At 38.8% G+C, this 22,129-nt stretch overlaps 1 protein-coding gene across 1 annotated transcript in view; it reads right to left on the bottom strand.

The window, feature by feature from the left end:
• Positions 1-428: 428 nt before the first annotated feature.
• Positions 429-22,129, bottom strand: part of LOC108880453 (receptor tyrosine-protein kinase erbB-4-like) — a 261,354-nt gene continuing 239,653 nt past the window's right edge. The window contains 8 exon segments of the mRNA XM_018671982.2: positions 429-8,036; positions 8,267-8,395; positions 9,845-10,094; positions 13,492-13,662; positions 14,235-14,332; positions 16,737-16,883; positions 18,135-18,210; positions 19,517-19,672. Of these exon segments, the coding sequence (XP_018527498.1) occupies positions 7,372-8,036; positions 8,267-8,395; positions 9,845-10,094; positions 13,492-13,662; positions 14,235-14,332; positions 16,737-16,883; positions 18,135-18,210; positions 19,517-19,672 (1,692 nt within the window). The 3' untranslated portion in view covers positions 429-7,371.

Genomic DNA, 22,129 nt, shown 5'->3' on the forward strand with positions numbered 1-22,129 from the left:
GCCCAGCCTCATCTGGGCAGAATGAAGATGTCATGCTGTAACTACAGGCTACACAACACTCCCATGTGACTGGCTGAACTACTTGAGAACCGGCTGACATTTGAAGTACGGAGGTGTAAAGGGCCCTCAGAACTATAAGGGCTGAATTGAAGTAGCACTGGATCCCATCTAGAGGGGGATAAAGACAGAGTGCCACAATGAATGGTCACACTTTGAGAGAAACATTAGAGGACTCTTGGGCACCTTGAATTTCTCATTCTTGCTATTCCTGCAAAACTACAAACCAATGAGTGGACAATTTGTTAAAAATTATGGTCTATTTTTATAATTGGAATGACAGTGATAACAAGAGTGTGGTTAGTTTTACCTCATCATAACAAAAAAAAAAACAAAAAACACTTAGCCTAGAAAAATTAGCACAATCCATCTTTTAAATATTGACTGATCTTTATTCATATTGAATTAAAAATATAGTTTTGACAGATTCATGTAACAAAACAGAGGGAATACGTATTTAAATGTTCTAGTTTGGGAAATGTGTCAATTAACCAGTGAAAAGAAACATTTAAATCTGGTAATATGTGACAGGGTATGGTCTATAAAACTTAGTTCTCAGTCATTCTGAGGAGATGATATGAAGAAATGGTCATTTTTATGACAGAATATACTTTCTTCCAAACTTCAGTGTACTTTTAAACAGATTCAAAGACTTTTGAGGAGTTTGCCAAAATGCCCACTTTACACTATGTAAATGCTGGATATTATATAAGAAGACAGGATTGCTACCAAAGTCATCAAAGGCAGTTCAACACTTTACAATGGAAAGTGTATGATCGACCTATGGTATCCTATGGTATCAAATTGTGCATCCATATTTGCTACAATGCCACAATGAAAATAACTAACCCTGATGATTTTGGTGACAGCCCTCATGTCATGTATTAGGTAAGGTGACAGAAGGGCCAAACTTCCAAAAAGACCTGTCAAAATCTCATTAAATTAAAAGATTAGCTTCTTGTAAAATGTGACTTATAGGAAAGAGTGAGCATTTTATGAAGCCAAAATAGAGCCTACCAACCTTTCTGTAAAAGCAGATATCAGTCATTTAAATCATCAGTTCAGACCATACAAACTGTTTTCCATTTGGTTTCGCATACGTCATTACTTCACTCTCAGAGCTGTGACATGATATTGCTACACCATTCAATCAGTATTGCCACAAGTGGATAAAGAGCTGAATACCATTTGAAAGTAAACAATGACTGAGCTCAATGGTGACAAATAAACTGCTGAAGGAGATATAATATAAAGTAGGTCCTCAAAACTCAGAGTGTAAAATCACACTGATGGATTAATAACATTTGTTAGGAAAATACTGAGAGAAAAAAGGGATTAAATATTGAATATTCATTAGTTTTGCAACAGCATCTTTAGAGTGTACAAAATCTTAAAAAAAAAATCTTAAGAGGTGGGTAATACTGAGAGAAGCATGGAGGGTAGCGTGGGTATAATACAGTAAAAAAGAAAAAAAATCACTCCCATAAAGTGAGCAAGAGCAGAGGTCGAAACACAAAATCCACCAAGTTGTGCTGAAAACACAATCACACAATCACAGGGGAAATGATGGGGTGTGGGTGACAAGAGACCCTGCAAGCGTTTTTAAAGTCAGAGTTCACTCTTCAAATTACATTTACATAATATATATATATACTGTATATATATATTTATATACATACAGAAAAGATATTCCCCAAAGAAAAAAAATAAGATACAGTAGACCACTAAAAATGCAATGATGCATAAAAACTAAAACAAACAACAAAAAATAGCTTCACCTGGGAAAAAGAAGCATCATTGCCCTATTTACAGATATACCTGGCCACTTTTTTGTCTACCTATAAAAATACTATCCCCTTTTTTTATTTTTTATTTTTTTAACAATGGTAAAACTGTTGAGCAACATTATCTGAATGTCCTTGTCATTTTGTTAAAAGACCATAATTAATTCAATTTTTACAGTTTTACCATCTATTAAATACATAGTAAACTGTGCTTACTCAACCACTGTCATCTTTCCCATCATGACACAGTAGAATATACACGTGAATCAGAGTAAAATAAGAATGTGACAGCAATACACAGTGATTCTATTTCAAAGGTAGAATATGTATATGTGCTTGTCAGCTGCTTTTTGTGTGATGGTGCATTAAACAAAACAACTTCTCGTTGTGTAATTAATTGAGGTTCTCTGAGATGTAACGTGTTCATCCAATACAGAAAGACCATTTACACCACAGGTGGATGAAATTAAATTATGCTGTGAAAACATGTCATCATGGTATGACTAATCAAAGCATAGAAATAGGAAATAGAGCACACACTATAAATATAGTCACTGTCCCAGTTCAGGGGCTGGACCCTCCGAAGTCCTAATTTCTGAGCAGGGTATGTCTTAATGGTCTAACAAGGCCTGTCCCATTTCAAAGGTCGTGCAGAATGTTACTGAAAAGTGAAGTCTGCCTTTGCTTTGAAGGACACAACTGGTCTATCATTTCTAGTCTTAATCTTTCCACAATCAATTGTACAATAATAATAATAAGCTGTCCTCGTCAACCCGAAAAACTGGTAAATGCCATGTGACCATGTCATATTTACCACATATTTTCTTCTCAGCTGTTCTATCACTGATAATCATATGAAGTTAGTAACCAATAAAAAGTTGCAAACATATTTAATTGTCACACGTGTCATGTCTGAGGGCAACTAAAACTAAAACTAAATGAGCTAATGAGGAGCACCTGAACACATGTTAATCTAGTCTCATTTAGAAACAATATGCAGGTTCAGCCTGGACCTCAGTTCCTTTGAATGACAAACATCCAGCCCTTAAATTGGGACATTAGTAATTGCTTTAGAGTGGATACAACAAGAAAACAGGACAGCCATAAAATGACAAAGCCTTCAAACTGCATATCAAAAAATTCACAATGAGACCCTGAAGAGCAAAAACAAGAGTAAAAACAAAACTTTACAAACTATTTACAATACATATGATTACAGATATTTAAAAATACACTAAACCAAGAAAACAGAAGTAGATGCACAAAATAAATAGAACTGTTACTATAAGGCCGGTTTTCTGAGTGAGCATTAAGTATTGAGAGTTATTGTGCTCCTTTAAATATCTACTGTACCTATGAGGCTTACAACATATCTTTTCACATGAAACTATGACTCATGTTAACATTTGACCACAATCACTTTTCCTCTCCAGACTGTTTTGGTCATTGTTCGTATTCACTCCACACAAACCTACTTTTCAGTTTTCAGTGCTTCAGCTGCAGAACAGTGTTTGCTACATACAATTCTACAGTCACCTCTGAGGAGAAAGAAAGAATGGCAATCAACTCTGGTCTCCTCTGCCAGTTACAGTGTAGTTGCACCTTCTCTCCTGCTAGCTTTTGTAACATTGATGCATTGGTCTTGTAACATTTCTGGAATGCTAATACCTTGGTTTTAACCTCGCTGCAGGATTACAGCCTATTGCCTGTTGTTCAGGGTTTCTCAGCTGGTGCACTGGGTGAGATGTTGGGTAACATGATTTCCCCATAGAACAACAAGTGAAAGTGGATGAATTAGCATTCAAAAAGCTAAAAGCCCCTTGTGATGCCTGCTGGTTGACAGCAGCAGCAGGCTTTCTCCTCCAGAAGATTGGCTTTATTTTCCCATAGAGATCCATTACAGAACCTTTTGGTGACTCTCCACTGCTGTCATTGCACTTAAACACACGGCCATACAGTAGTCTACAAGCACCACAACTAATACCTTATGCATGATGGTAAAAATAGACTTATATAAGTGACTTTCAACTCTAAAAACAAAAAGGACACTTTCATTGCACACATATACAAAAAGAATGTATACATACAGTAAGTGTAAGCTTAAACAAGTAAATCTGAAATCAGCAGAACAATCAAGATCTCAGAAAGTGAGAACAGATCTAGCACAGCTAAATGAGGTTAACAGAGCAATGTCAATACCAAAGTGATACTTAATACAGTGCTGAAGTCAAGACTGACCATTTAAACCCTGTTCCCCGCCCCATCTATAAAATTCACATTTCCATTGAGTTGCAAATTTCAGCACTGCATCTACTGTAAATGGCACTAATTATGGCACTAATCTGTCTTCCATTATACTTTAATTTCAATATGTCTGACATCCCTTTAAGATGTGGCAACTCATGCCTCAGCTGGAACTCAACTGGATGATTATTATTCTCCATTAAACCTGAGAGGGAGAGAAAAAACACTGTGCCAGAGCAACATCTGCGTGTCAAGACGGTAAATCACCAGCACTGCTTGTCTCAATCTCCCCTCCACCTAGTATTTTTGATGTAGAGGCACAAGGTTGTATAACATTGGTTGTGTATTGGTATGTAAGCAGTAAGACATAAACAAGCATTAGCCAGTCTACACCTTTCATGGTATTATAATCTGGGCGATATGGAGTAAATCTTCTATCAAGTTATTTGTGGATCCATTTTGCAATATCTCTGTTTATGATGATATAGTAACTTTTCTGGAAAATCAAATGAGAAAAAACTGTGTAACTATGATAAAATAACCAGATGGGAATGTCATATGATGTTCAGTGTACTTGTCACAAGGAGAACAACTCAGCTTGTGAAAACAGTTGTATAACATCTTCTGTGGCTCTTGAGGGCACCTTCCAAAGTTTTTTTTTTTTTTAAAACCCTGATAAGGTCATCAGGGGTTTCATGTCTTAGGTTTACATTATAAATTAAATGTGTTGGGTGAGAAAGAAGTTGGAATTTAGGAATCAGGAAGGGTATCAGTAGATGCTATCAAGCTGCATTTTGCTTGACCCATACTAGGGACTTTATCCGTTCTTTTTAAAATCTGTCTCTTGTGCATTCCCAACTTTGTGGAGGTGCCCTTTAATGGGTGCCCCTTTAATATCCCTGAAAAACCAAGTTATTCCATCACATTGGTGCAAAAATACAGTATATTAACAGTATTGTAATAAGTCTGGTAAATTTGAGATTTTAAAGGGATAGATAACTTGCCATCAATAGTACAGAAAACTTGAAAATCTCTATCCTCACACGGGGTATAATAAGCATATCGCCCAACCTTATTAGTACTGTGATATTCTTTAGAGGGTAGGGATATGCCTTTGTTGGTAAAACGCCTCATGAAAAAGATAACATGAGGCAGTGGAAACTATAGTCTTGCTGTGAATTATAGTTACAACATAATGAAAAAATTGAATGAATTGCCGCTTAGAGCGAGGATAACAGCAAAGTCATTTGGCTATGCCAGAACATCAAGTGCCATTAAATGATCAACCCCGGCCTAAATTAGGCTGTCAGTCATTTGACAACAGATGCTAGTGGTCTCCATCAGAGCTTATTGTGGCATCTGGCAGTTTTGTATGAGTACAGAAAGCTAGCCATCAGTGGATTCAGTGATAACTTGTAATGGCTCACCATTAATGTCAAACACCAATACAAAAAAAGTGTCCCATTTTCTTGTAGTGTTCCATGGTGAAAATTTGGAGGAGGCCTCTTTAGACAGTTTTGTCAGTCTCTCCTCCTGAACCACCTTAACCCTAAGAGACAGAGCGAGGCCCTGTTGTCTGTTTTGCTGTTTTTATGACAATAGTATGAACACAGAGAGGTGAAGAAAAAATCTTTTATCCTCATCTTTTGATGTGCTTAAACATCTTTCCAGACGCAACTCAGTCCACAGTGCCTTTTTCTGGGGGTTATGTCTGTCTTGTAACGACATGTAATTGGCTTATTTACACCTCTGTAGGGTTAGCCTCTTTGCCATCTCCACAGTGCTCTTTCAGGGCTTGGTTTCTGTGCTGTTTACCCTGGCCTTCATTAGCCACATCCACTGTAAGACAAGGTGACAAAGTAAACAGATCTCTGATGCCTAAAAAGAAAGAAAAAACAAAAACCACAGTCTGATCCAGACTCTAAACTTGTATCTTTCCCTCATGGCTTGTTTAATTGTTGTCCACAATCATGCTCCTTGCCCTGTTAAAAAGAGTTGTCCATCCCCAGGTGCCAGTTCCGTTGAAACATCAATCCTATAGTGCTGCAGTCATTATTGGTTAAGTCAGTCACAATGCTGCTTACAACGATCTTATGAAGGTAATAGTGAACTGGATGATTTGCTGGCTCTTCGGACTGGATTGGTGTGGATAAAAGGAGAGCAGGAGGGACCTCAGTGTGGGAAGTTAAAGGTCGTCTTCTGAGTGATCAACCTTTTAAACCCCTCCCTCGCCATGCCAATAATCTGTTGAATACTTTTCACCAAGTGCTGAGTAATTTCACAGCTTTCCATAAAACTGTGGTGACATTTACTTTCTTGTTGAACATTTCTTCTGCACTGCACCCCTGACTGCCATTATCGGCACTCTCTGTCTTCTTGCACAAGGTCAATTGAGCCTCTCCTTGAGAATATATTTCAAGAGGCAGCGGGCTTATCTGTCAGTGTGTGTGTATTTACTTCTGAATTAATGTATAGTTATTACTAATATATAGTCAAGGCTGCAGACATGTTACCATGTTGTAGGTACGATATGAGCTGTGTGTGATAAATGTTTGAATACCATTACTGGTGCAGCAAAATATGAAATGTGTAAAAGTCAAAGAGGCATGAGGACAGACATGCAAGCCACATCTGGGCTCTTCAGCGTGACTGCAAGTTTGCCAGTAGATCATGACAAAAATCCATATGCATGTGTCATTTGACAGATTGCACACAAGCAATAGCAATTTGTGCATACTGCAGTGTGCACATCTAGCTGGGTGGCAAATGAGGTAAAATAACAGTGAAATGGTGAACAGTAATTTATGGGTGTATAAAGAAAAGCAATCATAATTCATGTATAGTCATGGCAATAATCCTGTCTTTGGGCTACCCTCAGTTTCTCTCTCCTTTTTATTCTATTAAGTATCTAATTTCAATCTTTGATTGTATTGTTTCTGTGCCTCACAAGTGCTAAAGATGCAAAGATAGTTTGGTCCAGAACAGAACCAACCTTGAAGAGATCTGTCTATTTGCTTTAGGGCCCAAGAATGGAGCTTAAAAGTATGGTATGAGTGTCAAGTGAGGCTGTCAGTGACTGTTATTGTGGTCCTGTCAGGAAAAGGCAGAACCTTAGAGGGCAGAATAAAAGACTAGCAATCAGATATAACAGAGAGAAATGATCAGGGAGGGTGCAGGGAACACCCAGGTTGAGAAGTACTGCAAGGAAAAGAAAGGACTTTTCACTGTCCATTTATTTCCACCCTTGTCCCTATATTCATCCCTCTATTGTGCTACAGGTGGGTCACTACACCACAGTGTTCCTCTGTCTGTATGGAGGGGGTGGCAACACATTGCCAGCTTTCATAGCAGCCTCGGACAAATATTCCTGGTTTTCGGCCACAGCAGGGCGAATTCGTCCATTCTGCCGGTAGAAAAAGCGTGTGCTGCAGTCCTGCAAGTACTCAGGGTTGTGCAGTGAGGACTTTGGGGGGAGACTGTGCTGCCAGTATTCAGGATTGTCAAAAGTGGCCTTCTTGCCTTTCTTATCAAACATGATGGTGCTGCTGGTGATGCCTGAGTGCAGAGCGTGTCCTGAATGTCCTGGATGCAGGGTGTGTGATGGATATGATGGGTGGGGGAGGTGGCCAGGAGGTACCACATATCCAGTGGATGAAACAGTGTGGCTTGATGTTGATGGGTTGACTGTCTGCGATACTGAATGGGCTGCAGAGGACCCAGGGCCGGAGATGGAGACTGCAGCAGCCAATCCATTCTTGTCCCCAGGGCTAACAAAGGTGTTCAGGTACAGTGGCTCATTTACATACTCATCGTCCCTGTGGGTGGGCTGGATCTTGGGGGCAGCAGCAGCCATGTGCAGAGTGTGACAACCTGCTCCATCAATAACTACATGGGCGTCACCATTCCTCCGACGTGTGACGAAGGGGTTTTCCTCCACAGGGTTGAGATAGTCTGGAAACAAATAGAGGATAGAAAGATTAGCTAAGATCTTACTAGCTAAGAATTCTATTGATGCCACTAAAAAGAGATATACCACATCAGTAAAATAATACTTACATTATAACATCTGCATTTAAGTGAGATATCAAAGTACACACTTTTTAATTCAGTTCTACTACCTTCAGCAAATGTCCACAAGCTTTATTGACACATTCAGCAGTTCTCAAAACTGTCAAAGTAACCTGAGTTGTTCTTGTCTCTCATGGCAGTCATATGGCCCTCCTGGTCCTTGTCTGCTTTTGTTCCTCGTTCTGCTAAAAGACCAGTTGGATCAGCACTGTAACGCTGTCCACTACTATCCTCCCCTCCACCTTGGGAAGCAAAAAGAAAGAGAGGAAGAAAGAAAGGAATTAAAAATATGACACTCTACAAACCCTATCTCCATCAATGAGAGGATACTGGATACAGATTTGTGGTATCTAGTAAATCTCTGTCATCCTTTTAGATCAAGTCTTTCTTCATCAATAAACAAACATTTTCAGTGCAATCCATTTTTATGAACTGTATCTGTTTTGTCTATTGACTATACTCTCGTGCATGGCTATTGCTAATAGCTCAGCATCGCAAACACTGTATTTGTCTGTGGATTTGGGTGGTTTTGTGACCTGAGATGCATTTTATTTTCTATTTTCAATAGATACAATACTGCACTATCAGTGCCTGAAAAGAGCCATCACCAGAATGGCACACTTGTATCCTTTCATTTTACCTCTTACTGTGTACCACCACTCTCCAACAAATGCACAGTAGGTAGATACAAATGTATTCATAATTCTTATTTGAGGCTTAATTTATCCTTCTCTAAGCCAAACAAATCTGAAGGGGAGGTATTAATGTGCTGCTCAGTAGCAGAAAGACTGACCAACTTGTGTTACTATCACAAAGGCCCTACGTTCCAATCAGAACATGTTTTGGAACAGAAACCAGTGTACTACCTTGCAAAGATAGATGTGTGTTGCAGATCATTGCTCTGTGAAATCACATTTGGTGATTTGTGCCATTACCTGTGACCTACCCTAAATTCAGGTCCTGTGATTTAGTGAAAGATGCTGGTTGATTTGTTTTTGTCTCTACACCAAAGGAAAACAATCCAGGCCCAAAAATAAATGCTCTCTTAATCAGATGGAAAATAAACACTCTGGCATCTTATCTAGTCCTTCAAGAGATAGACACATCATAAAGTCTGAGGAAGCTACCCTGGGGTTTTGTAATGTTCAACAACTTCATCTGTTATCCTTATCTGTTTCTGTTTTTCCTAACTTTAGTCAAGGTTTAAATTTTAATCATCCATCCATCCACTCCTTCATTACTGTGTATGCATGTGAATACCTGCATGCTTATTCATGGGTCACTGGTATGAGGAACTTAAAACATCTTGCAGTGAGGTCTAACAGAATGAGAATCAGCCACTGCTGTGATGTATTAGGGTTACGATTCATGGATTTATAAATGCTAATACCACTGACCCTGAGAAGAGAACAATCAATCAGTCAGCTTTAATAAAATGTTATTATATATATATATATATATATATAAAATTGTTATATATAAATGCCCATAGCCTTATCAGAATATTGACAGTCGATGACAGTACCTGCAGATTAATAACTAAATGAACTGATGCCTTAGTTTCATAGACTTGTCAGTCTTGCACTTATCTTATGTTCACTCACTGGTTGGATTTGGGACACACTCACACCTAGTGTGGAGATTACTATTCCTCTCAGTTTCCACAATGTTTGAATAACACTCTGCTTTACCTTGTCCTGCAGTGAGAGCTGAGCCAGCCCCAAGGGTGCTTGACCTTGGGGAGGCCTGCTTCCTCAGGGTGCCATTGCATCGAGGATCATCCTGGTTGCCACGGCCAAATCCACCACCCCTTTGCCCCACTGAGGCCAGGTCCTGTGGAGGAAGGCAGCTCCCGGACACAGGTGGAACAGAGACCACCCTGGGGAGGGTGGCCAGCATGTCCTCCATGCTGAAACTGGGATCCTGGTAGCCAAACTGGTTCTAGACAGAGGGGGAGGAGAGAGAGGGTTTAGTTAGAACAGAGCTACAGAAATGTCAGAGAATGTAATTACAGGAGTATCAATTTAGTGAGGCAAAGCAAACACCATAAGAAAAATACAAGCAGGGAGAATTGTGTCAAAGTTTTCTCTGCTCCTCTATGGGAGATTAACTTTCAGCTTATTCTCTAAGTTAGCAGATAATTGTGTGTTGTCCAGCCTTTTATTTACATACTGAGTAGTTAGTAAGTTACTAATAGAATACAGAAGTACAACAGAAACAAACCAATATGCTAACAAACAAATAAATAAAATACAAATGAATAATAGCAATAAAATTATAAAGTGGCATACAAAAATAATGTGAATCATAAAATGTGGAATTCAAGTTCTTTGTACCATTATAATTTTTCAGTGTAACAGGCAGGGGAGACAAACAGCAGTGCCAAACAATGATATGGCAGCATGACTGCCAAGGACAATTTAATTAAAAGGTTTTTAATTAAAAGGCTTCATGCAGCAAAGTCTTAAAGTAGCCATATCAGCCCTGCCCTGCTGTGTGCATTTGTCTCTGCGCTCATAACAAGAAAAAGTGCTTTTTAGAACCTCAGTGGGAGTTTTATTCAGATTTATCTTTGTTCCCTTGCTTTTCCAGTAGGAAAAGAGGTTTGTTTTACAACCATCACTTGCTTTCCCTAAAGTGGTGTCTGAGAAGTTGTAATTTTCTTAATCAGATGGAAAATCAGTTATTTTCCTGTTGCACATATTTTTCCTAAAAACACACCATTTTTGAAGCAAAAAGGGATCAGCAGTTTTTGTGCTCTCTTGTTTAACAGGTTCCCCATTGTCACATGATGATGAATAACTGATTCATCCAAAACACCAAAAGCCAGGACCAAGGCTAGAATATTGTTCAGTCACTGATGCTAGAAGTACTTACTATCCTTAGTTTGTTACATTTGTTTTGACAACTGTCAAATATCAGCTTCAAACTAAAGTTTCAGTACTGGCATGTTTTGGTCGAACCCTGGCTGTATGCCACTTGATTCATCAATATCTATTTCTTGTCATTGTCTGTCTGTCACTGTTGAATTTACCTCATGCAATGGTCTATGATTAAGGCCTACAGGTATTAGTCAGAGCTCATGCTATTTTCCTTCTCTGTATTTATGTGTAAATTTTATATTTTGTTTGCTCCAAAAATTGAGTTCATTACAGTCACCTATATTATTTATGTGAATGAATGTAACTGTATGAAATTAATCAAATTAATTTAGTATCCACTCTAATAAGAATTAGTAGAGGATAACTTCACAAATACTAGGCAAATAAATAATCTTTTACCCTTCTGAAACACCCCAAACAGAACTGGAAAAGAAGTCATTTCTCTCATTGGCATTCAGCAGGCATTTTTATTCTGACACAAACACAGGGGGATATTGGAATATAAAATGGCTGAGTTGCCTGGCTGTGTGACTAGTTTTGTGATGGATTTAAGTCCAAAGAAAGACAACGAACATTTGAACAGAACAGAGGGAATCTGGCTGTAAACCCCAATTTTGAAGAAGGCAATTACCATAGTTTCACAATGGAGAAAGACCAAGGAAACCAGACAGAAAAAGAGAGCAGGAGGAAGATGAGAGTGAAAGTGAGAAGGCTGCAGTTTCAAGATCTCAATCCTTTGTGCTTGAACAGGAGAGTCTGACAGTACATGCTGAGAAAACTCATACCCACATCTCTTTAGAAGCCATTTAAATCATCCGAATGACTACTTTGACTTTATATTGTCTCCTTTTCCATCATGGTTCAGTGCCAGTCACCCTGCTGCTACACTCAAAAAGAAATGGAAATAAGAAATGGTAATCAAGAGTCCATGTTAAATAAAAAGGATAAGCAACAAAATACTGACTGATAAACTTTTGGGCACTCCTTCTGCAGTATAGGGAAAACTGTAAAGTGGTGAAGTACATCAAGTGTGTGATTATAAGTATGAAAAATAAGTTCAGAAAATAATATTTTTCTAGATCTTGGAAGTGGGATGGTCTGGGACAGTGAAAGTCAAAGATATAGCTGTGGTCAGCTCAGAGACAAATATTACTAGGTGGGTGTGTTTATACAACAGCCACAACAGAAAGAATATTATACTATACAAAGTCACAAGATAACAATTTTAAACTGACAGATAAACATCTTACGTTACTTTTGAAATATTGTGACACTAGAAATAAGATTAAAGACTTAAGAACTTAAATTATGTTAAATCAGAATGTGAACTGTGAAAATCACTAAACCCTATGAGCTACTTTTAAAGCCTTGTATTAGGAATGTGACTGAAATGATGAAGTGCTTTGGAAAGGTTCCATTTTTTGTGTACCCTGTGTATACACTGCCACCAGACAGAAACATAAAAATTCTGACTTAAAATATGAACTTGCTCAAATAAGCCACTTCATAATCAGAAGACTCCAAATAGGGAGACTTGGAGCCATTGTTTCTCTTTAAGAATCTGTCTAGGAGCTTTAGCTAAATGTCGAGGCTGGTGGATCTAAACAGGGGCACAGTAAACTACAGAAGGACTACATCTACATCTTTCTATATACAGTACTGTGCAAATGTTTTAGGCACTAAAGGTAAAGTGAGGATGCTGTCAAAAATAATCCCATGATTATTTTTTATTCATGAATTAACCCCATGTGAAGTGCAGTAAACAGTATTTCTTATGACCCCCACTCCCCCACCTCCCGTCTTTTCTGAGTTCATGATGTTGAGATCAGGGCTCTGTGGGGGTCAGACCATCTGTTGCAGGACTTGTTCTTCTTGTGTCTGAGGGTAGTTCTCTATGATGCTGACTGTGTGTTTGGACTCATTGTCCTGCTGCAGAATTAATCTGGGACTGATCAGACACCTCCCTGATGATACTGATGAAGGATAAGAGTAAAAACATCTAGAGTGCTTAAAACTTCTGCACAATACTGTATCTATCAACACTTTTAAATACAACAGCCTGTCTATCATCACAGCCACTATGTTTATAGTGCTAATAAAATGACAGTTCAACAGCTGGCAAACTGGATCTCAGATCTTAGAACATAAAATTTGACTTCTTGAAGTTCCACGTGGTGAGTGAGTGCACTGCTCATATCACCTCTACTATCTTGTTGTATAACAACAGCTGACAGAAAAAGCGAAACTAATTTATGTATCAGTGAAAAGAATCAAAAACCCATTAGCTCAAACAACCCACTGCTAATAGGACTGAAGAATGTGCAGTTTATTTTACTTATTTTACTTTTACACTTTCTGTCCATTCAATATCACAGTGTAAATGTATCTTGTGTCTAGCTTCCAATTTGAATTTGCCCTACGCTTTAAGGTACGGGGAGATTCCTGAAACTAAATACCTTGTTGGAGTCCATGCGAGGGCGGGGAGTGTATGCCAGCGGTGGAATGTTGAAGGAGTGGGGTACCAGGTACTCCTCAGCATCCATCAAGTCCTCTAGCTCCTCCTCATCCAGGAGGCTCTGGAAGAACTTGCTGTCATTGGGGCTGGGCAGCTTCATGCGATCATCACCCTGAGAAAGGTTGAATGTTAATGTATGCGTGTGGTTTGGGGTTACAAAACACAGAGATGGACAAACTTTATCAAATCTTTGGAAAGCAAAATCTTCACCACTTCTCCAAAACATTGTCAGATTATGTTCATTGGAATCCTTTGGCAAAAGGGGAGAGAATGTTATAAGGAATTTATGCAGTGGCTGACATTACAGTCCTTGTTTCAATTTCAGCGTGGTAATTTATATATATAATTTATTATAGTAAGTATTATTATTTTGACATCAGCTAATGGATGAAAGCTTAACTTTATGGTACTTGCTGACTAATTTAGCCCTAAAAAGCACAAATTGTTAATGTATGATCCCACAAAGCAATAGAAAAGTTTAATGTAATTCTTAATGGATATTAATGTTATGACCTACAATACCTCCTGTATAAACTGGCAAAAATAACAGAAAATAACAATAACGACTTGGACTAATGTACTAATTCCATTTCCAAGACCAACTGATTTTACAAGAAATGTCATCAAATCCTCTTGGAGACATTTAGTCCAGATCTTGTAGAGAAGTCATCAAGATTCACTTACCTGGATGACTAGGTATCTCTGGGGGTCACGCGCCATTCGACTGAACTCTGCAGCCAGCTCCTTGAACTTGGGTCGACTGTCTGCATCAATCATCCAGCCTGAAAAATGTGTTTGTGTCAGTGTTTGAGCAATATGAGGTTCCAAATACATAGATATTTAAACCTGTGTGTTTGCTCTCAGTATGTTATTCTCTGCAGTAAGCAAAAGCCTCATCTACACTCATCAAGATCAGTTTATTTCCTGACATTCTGTGAACTTAAATGCACCTGTGGATGGGTGGAATTGTGTGGTATTTAGGGTACGTGTCAGTGGTGATCAGCTTTTTGTTATTTTTACTCTCCACACCCCAAGGGTCCTGTCTATGTAGAGCATGTCAAATATGTATGCCATGCTCATTTTTGTGCATTTGCATTGAAACATTCATAATGATTTGGCTTTTAAATAAATCCATTGAGCCCTAAATTTTTTATTCTAAGTACATGCCCATGTGGCTGCAGAGTGAATGATCGCTAGTAAAAACTGTGGAGAAGACTAACACTATAGCATGTCTACCTGAATGGTTAAATAAGTATTACTCCTAATCCCACCCAGCTCACCAACTTATTTCCACCTGTGCCAGTATACTATTGTATGTGAATATAAGATGAAGGTACAACATATATGTATCTATCTCTAAAGCTAAAGATGATAGGTAACTGAATAGGTAACTGACCTGTAAAAACATGTCAGTGTATCATTAAACCTAGATTCAGACAGATATATTTCCTGTAAAGATTTTCCATTTAAACCATTTTCCATGATACAAAACACTTATTATTAGTAGTATTTGTCTCATAATGAACAATAGCAGATTTTTAAATGACGTTCCTCTATTGTAATCACTTTCTCCAGTCTAAAGATAAATACCGTTTCATTACTAAAACGACCATATGGAGTAATGTGCTTTTCTGCCAGTTTCTCTGTGAACACATCATTACAATGCCAAAGCAATCATGTGATCTGGCCCTGAACAGAGCCAGTCTAGGTATCCAGGGAAATAAAACATAGAGAGTGAAAGAGAGAGATGTGACTTTACACACAAGTACACACATACAGATACTGCAAATTTCATATGTAAAAATGATCAACTTTTTTCTTGGTGCTTAGTTTCTTGCCAATATATCCCAAAATGAACTGAGTATGAGTAAATGCATTTTCACCTCATGTGCTGTGTGTTTATTCGGGTGTAAGGCCTATGTATGTGTAGTGGTGCAGAAGAAAGGCAGGTAACAGGCAGGTGACAATGACCTCTTCCTGCTGTGTGTGTGTGTGTGTGTGTGTGTGTGTGTGTGTCTGCTTGCCAGGTTGGCACAAATTCAGGGTGTACGTAAGAGCCAAGGTGACAGTGAGGGCCAGAGGCTACAGCTTGGAGAGTAGAGGACAAGACCGGGGTGGCACTGGCACCAAGCCTTTGTCCTGGCGGCAGTGGCCAGAGGTTACAGCACCACCTGTGAACCCAGTGCCTGACAGCATGACAGCAGTGACTGATCCATAACGCCATTGGTGGTGGGGGGCACAGACAGCCAGAAAAATGCTCAACTACCAGTCCTCCTAAACTTTGTTATTTTGTTTTTTCCTTATACATTTCTCATTATTATTGCCATCAGAGGGATGTTTCAGTGGCCTTCATACTGTGACACTATTAGCTGAAAAGTAATACATTTTAGAACTTCAACAATTTGGCTTTAAAAACATCTTTGACACCACCCTAGACTCTATTTGACAAAACAGCTGTGGCATTTTGATAATCACTCAGTAAAATCATAATTATTTTCATCCGCTTCAACTAAAATGCAGTGGGCCCTCTCCTCTCCTCTAAAATCAGCTTGCTCCTCTACTGTCTACAGGGATGTGAAAAAAACTACAAAACATGTAGAATACTTTATGTGGTGTATGGTATATGGTACTGTATATAAGTACCCTTTTTGTAGCTTATATCTGAAATTTTGGGACTGTTGTTGAGGATTATCACCAGTGATGATGGCTGGAGGAAGTGTCAGTGATGCAACCAAGGGTGTGCTTGGTGTTTACCTTCAACATTCACAGGTTTGTGCACTGTGAATTTGTCCCCCGGGGTCAGTCTGTCAATGCCAAGTTCTACTGCACTATTGTGAGGCATCTGAGAGAGGACATGTGGTGCAGACGACCTGAACTGTGCCACAATGGCAATTGGGCGCTCTGTCATGACAACACATCTGCTCACACGACGTTAAAAAACAGCAAGGTTTTTGGCTGCACCAACACAATCGCTCCCTACTTGCCCTTCCAGCCAGATCTGTACCCCCAAAAGAATGGGACCTCTGGGGAGTGCTGCACAAAGTGACAACTTCAAAGGGGATGGTGGTCATATTTAAATCAGGCACGATATTTGCTTACTAACAGGCACAGTCTCTAACCTTTTTGATTGCACCTCATATTATATTGCAAGGAGTTCCTGTTATTTGCACCTGAGATTCAACCTACATTTGACCATGACCATGTAGACATCAATGGTGCAGATGGGCGGCTGCGGAAGACGCTCTCCTTTCTCTAGCAGGTCTGGGATATCTCTGGTGGAAATCCCATCATATGGCTTCCCTCCAAAGGTCATCAACTCCCAGATGGTTACTCCTAAAAGGAAAAAAAAGGAACACAGGAAAAGAGACAAATGAAAAGCAGAGTAGATGACAATAATATGAGAACAAATGAGAATATGAGTAGCACAGAGAAAGAAAAGTGGAGAAAAGATAAGTAGAATCAAGATGAAAGAAATGAGTGTAGAGGGAGTAAGAGTATTTAAAGAATTCAGAGGGGAGGGTTATATGGCAAGAAGTGGAGGGTAAAGAGATGGAAACATAAGTAGAATAGTTGACAAGAGAAAACAGGAGTTCAAGCAAAAAAGAAAAAAATGTCCTATGAAAAAAAAGGCAAAAAGCAAACAATGTGAGAGACCAGAGAGATCAGAGGGGATAGGATGAAGGGAGAGGAGAGAGGCACAAGTAGAGGAAAATAAGATGCAACAAAACAAAGGGTAAAGAATAGAGGCAAGAGAACATGACTCAACAGAGGTCTGATGAGTGGAGGAGAGGAACTAATCACAGTCTTGAAAGTCATCAGCCAGTCTGAACTTTCACATCTCTTCAGCCTTAATCACACCAGTGTTAATGAGCTAGTGGCAACCAGAGTAAATGCACACAATAAGATGGAAGTGTAATAGCCCCTGGTCATAGAGGATCACTGGGGACATAGACGCACTAAACCACAGTGATACTTTTAATGAAACACATGTTATTCTCTTTGATATGATCCATTTTTTAATGACTTAAAGAGTCATCGGTAGACTTAAACAGGAAATTGTTATTTGAAATATAATCAAAATCTCATAACACTGAGGGATAATGGAGGGGAATCTTTAGATTTAAATGCCGACATGCTGATGGCTGATCTTAATATTCCAGGAGTTAAAGGAGCAAATCACCCCGTTTGTACTTTACAGTGATTGTGATTGCCACATATTTAGGCACTTTAAGAAGTAAGGGGAATCATCACTCATCTCTCACTTGTCAGCAAAACCCTCCACACATCCTCCTCTGCAGCCTGAAAACCAACCTTTTGATACTATAGTATTGTGTGAACACACCACTTACAGCGCTACATCTCATTTCCTTAAAAAAAAAAAAAAAAAAAAAAACTTGTCAACTTATTTTTAGAACACATTTAAAAACAAGTGTTGAGCAAAGTGATACTCTTGTGTTGTGCACCTAAAGTTTCTATCAGGCTTTATGCTGAATCAATATGAAGTCATTTAAAATGGAAAATCACTGAAAGACTATACTTTGTCTGTTATATCTTAGCCACTTAATCTGAGTTCTTGAATCTTACCGTAACTCCAAACGTCACTCTGATGAGTGAACTTCCTGTAATGTATACACTCCAAGGCCATCCACTTAATGGGCATCTGCCAGACAGAAGCAAAGCATATCAGTATTACATATGTGCATCATCTACCATTAAAGAGAGTTTACAATAATCTATTTCTCTTATATTTCTGTAAAAAACAAATATTGACACTGATGACATAAGTTCTGTGTTCAGACTAACACTGGATCATTTGTTGGTAAGGTGTTGGCATACAGTGAACTGTTTTGGCAGAGCTGAATGTGTAAACCATGTTAGGAAGGTAAGAGAGGCATGGAATAACAGAAAACAAGGTTTTATAAAAGAATATGTATTGGAATAAGCTGGGGCAATTGGCAGGGCAGTCTAGGATGCAGCTTAACACAGTGATTATTTGAATGCCAGTAATGGAGGTAGAGGGGAGGAGGATGTTGAAGGTTAGAGTGTGCCTATCTTTTACTTGGCTGCAGGGGAGAGTTATTGGTTTTTCTTGAGAAGAGAGGGTTTGAAAACAAAAAGGGGATGAACAAAAATTGGTAGAGGCCAGAAACCCATGTATGGAGAGCCCCAAGGAAGTATTGTTTACTACATTTATAGGGTTTTCAAATCTCCATTCCCCAAAAGTGAATAAAACGGTCCAATAGAGCAGAATAGTATCTGACTGACTCTGCTAAAACTGTCCTTTGTAATGAGCTAAGTTCCTCCCTCAGGATATAAAACCTTAATTAATGTCAATGTTTATTGTTTGTTATTGTTGTTTTTAACAACATGTCAATGGTATGGTGCAAAACAGTAACTGAATAATATTAAATCTCAGTGATTCCCCAAAACCAAACATCATCAACAGCAGATGAAAGCAAATAACAAGGTCAGTCATTACAGGCTCAAATGATCATATAGTACCTACTAGTGCAGGACAGTTTAATAGCCACTATACCACTATAACAAACCACCAACAAGACTGGTTTAAAGGATAATTCAGGTATATTTCAACCTAGTGTATATCTCATAAGTGTGCCTACTGTGGCTCTGTGAGTTGTGGTAACTTTGCATTTGCTACTGCCATTACAGAGATACTGGTAAACAAGGACTTAACAGCACATATGGGGGCAACTGGCACAGGCACTTCCTTTAAGCTTTTTTTGTGAACATATTTATTAATAAATATTCTAAAATTTGCCATGCAAAACATTTATACCTTATTACAAGAGCTCATTCTACCTGCCATAGTATTGCACAGGCACAAAAACTTCAGATGTAGATGCACAAGGTTTTTGTGTGTGTGTGTGTGTGTGTGTGTGTGTGTGTATGTGTGTGTGTGTGTGAGAGAGAGATTATTTATCTGACAGTGTAAATTACATATTTACCTTTCCTCCATCAGCATTATATTCCTTCTCATTAACATCGAGCAGGCGAGCCAGGCCAAAGTCAGTGATCTTGATGTGGTTGGGAGATTTGACCAGGACATTACGGGCTGCTAGATCCCTGTGGACCAGCCTACGCTCTTCCAGATACATCATCCCCTGCAACACACACGGACACAGACACAGACAGACAGACAGACACACACACAAACACACACACACACGAGCAATAATTTTTTTTTAGTTCATTTATATTATATATATACACTACATATATATACCATTCACATATCTGCAGGCCTGAGCGTACAGCGGCATGCCTTAACCTGCACAAACACATACATGCAAGTCTCACTCCTGCTCAACATCACAATCTGTCTTCATCATCATCATCATCACTATCATCACTACTACCACCAAGACCCCATTAGAATTTTTATATTTATTCATGTCATCATCATTACCACCACATTGTTATTTTTATGGTTATAATTCCCATCAATCAACAACTAGACTGTGGAAAAACCCTCGTTATTGCCAAATGCTTGGTGATGCAATAACAGCTGCATCCATAAGCATTAACCCAGAGGCAGGTTTTCAATTAAAAACGGGAACCATAGAAAAGAGGACTGTTGAAGCAACATATTCATGCAATACATTTACTGAACAATTAAGAAACCACCCTTTGCTCTTTCCCCCTGTCCCTACTTTAATTAATGATGATTATCTTCCTTGGAAAAAAGCAAAGACATTTCTCTCTGACGTTCTTACATATTCAGAGAAGTGTCCATATGATAAATCTACAATTTTCATGTCTAGGGAAAGTTTGCCACCTTTTTCAGTAAAATGTTTAGATCACCCTCAAAACCACTTTGAGGATTAAACACAGACTGCAACTGAGACACTGAACACACACATACACTCATGCTTGAACAAGACTGATATACTCATTTGTCAAAAAGAGGGGTTGTTATTTATCTCTTATTAGGAATGCAAATGTTCAAAATAAATTTGTACATTTACTGAAGAGAAGTATATTCTACCAACATTGTCAATCTAAAACGATCTTTTCAACCCTTTTCACCTATAAACACAGACCCACACTCACACATACATTTACAGATACAATAAATGGGTATTTGCATCACCACAAAAGCAGACAGAAAAGGTCAGTATGAGACAAAATACTAATAATGCCATTAAGCTATCAAAGATCATCTCTGCATGGTTGTATAAAAGCTTTTCAGTTTCTGTGTCAATGTGCTACACATTTAGAGTCTTGCAGTGCCCATTGTGCATCACTGCAAGAGTGAACCTGAGGAGAAAGAAAGATGGGAGGAAAAAAAAACTATTTCAAATTGGGCAAGCAATAACAGAGGCCACTTTGTTTGAAGTGGCGAGAGGACAGAAAAACGAGGCCTTAGTTGAAACCATAACAAATTGGATTTAGCTGGAATCGGCTGGAATAAAAGGAAGAGTGGATGGAGGAGGAGAGCGGAGGAGGAGAGGGGATATGTGGGGTTGAGTGGGGGCATTCAAAGAGGTGAATTTACATTGCTAAGGTTATAATCACACCTCCTCATTTGGCTCCCTCCCAGGAGAGAGCATGTGGTTTCAGCACACAGCTGCACGTTCACACACAAGCTCACGCGTACCTGCAGACATGCAACCCACGTGGAGATACACCTACTTATGTATGTGTGTGTATGTGTGTGGTGGGGAATTGGAAATAGGGTTCAGCAGGGAAAGCAGACCTAAGAAAAGACCATCCATGTCAAACCAGTAGGGAAGTTTAAAAGACAGAGGAAAGAAAGTACAGACAGAAATTGTTTTTTCCCCCCTTCATTACGTGACCAAAATGAAATAAAGTGATTGTCACGAAACAAATAAACACATTCACTATGGATTTTCTCCTGATGAAATATTCACCTTTTCAGTTCTTCTATGAATCAGCTTACAATAAGCAAAAATACCTGATAATGGGGCAGAGAGGTGTCAGGATATTTGGTTTTTCACATTACCACACCCACATAGAACACTCCTCCCTAAGAACCATATACATTTATTACAATTATGTATTAAACTATGAGGACTGGGGAGGTTGTTGTCTTGTAAAAAATGACCCCATTGGTCATCTGTGCAAGCTGCTTTTTACAACCCATACTTATGTTTTATTGTCAGGTGACCTCTGGTGACTGTAGTAATTATTAGTAGTTGGTGATGTAGTAGTAACGCATACTTATTTACAATCCTAACCACAACTGTTCCCTAAACCTTACAGAGTTGTTTTTGTGCTTAAACCTAACCAACCCATGACCACACCATACACTGCATATTAATTATTCTAACCATGATGATGAACGTTCACGTCAGAGGGCTTGTTGGGAGAGTACTTCACAGAGTACATCACGGCAGGAGTTACAGACTGAATAAGACAGAGATGACTAATAAGTTACAGCCTGATAATCAAACCAAACTGCCAGTCCTTCATTATTAAGTCTGACATCACGTTTGAGAAGCCCACCTGACTGGAAGGATAGATAGATAGAGATCCTGTTACAATATGCCACAGGGTACCAACAAAGAGGTGCTGTCAGAGAGATGAGATGTGATGAC

Source organism: Lates calcarifer, linkage group LG1 (assembly GCF_001640805.2).
Source record: "Lates calcarifer isolate ASB-BC8 linkage group LG1, TLL_Latcal_v3, whole genome shotgun sequence".
NCBI classification, from domain to species: domain Eukaryota; kingdom Metazoa; phylum Chordata; class Actinopteri; family Centropomidae; genus Lates; species Lates calcarifer.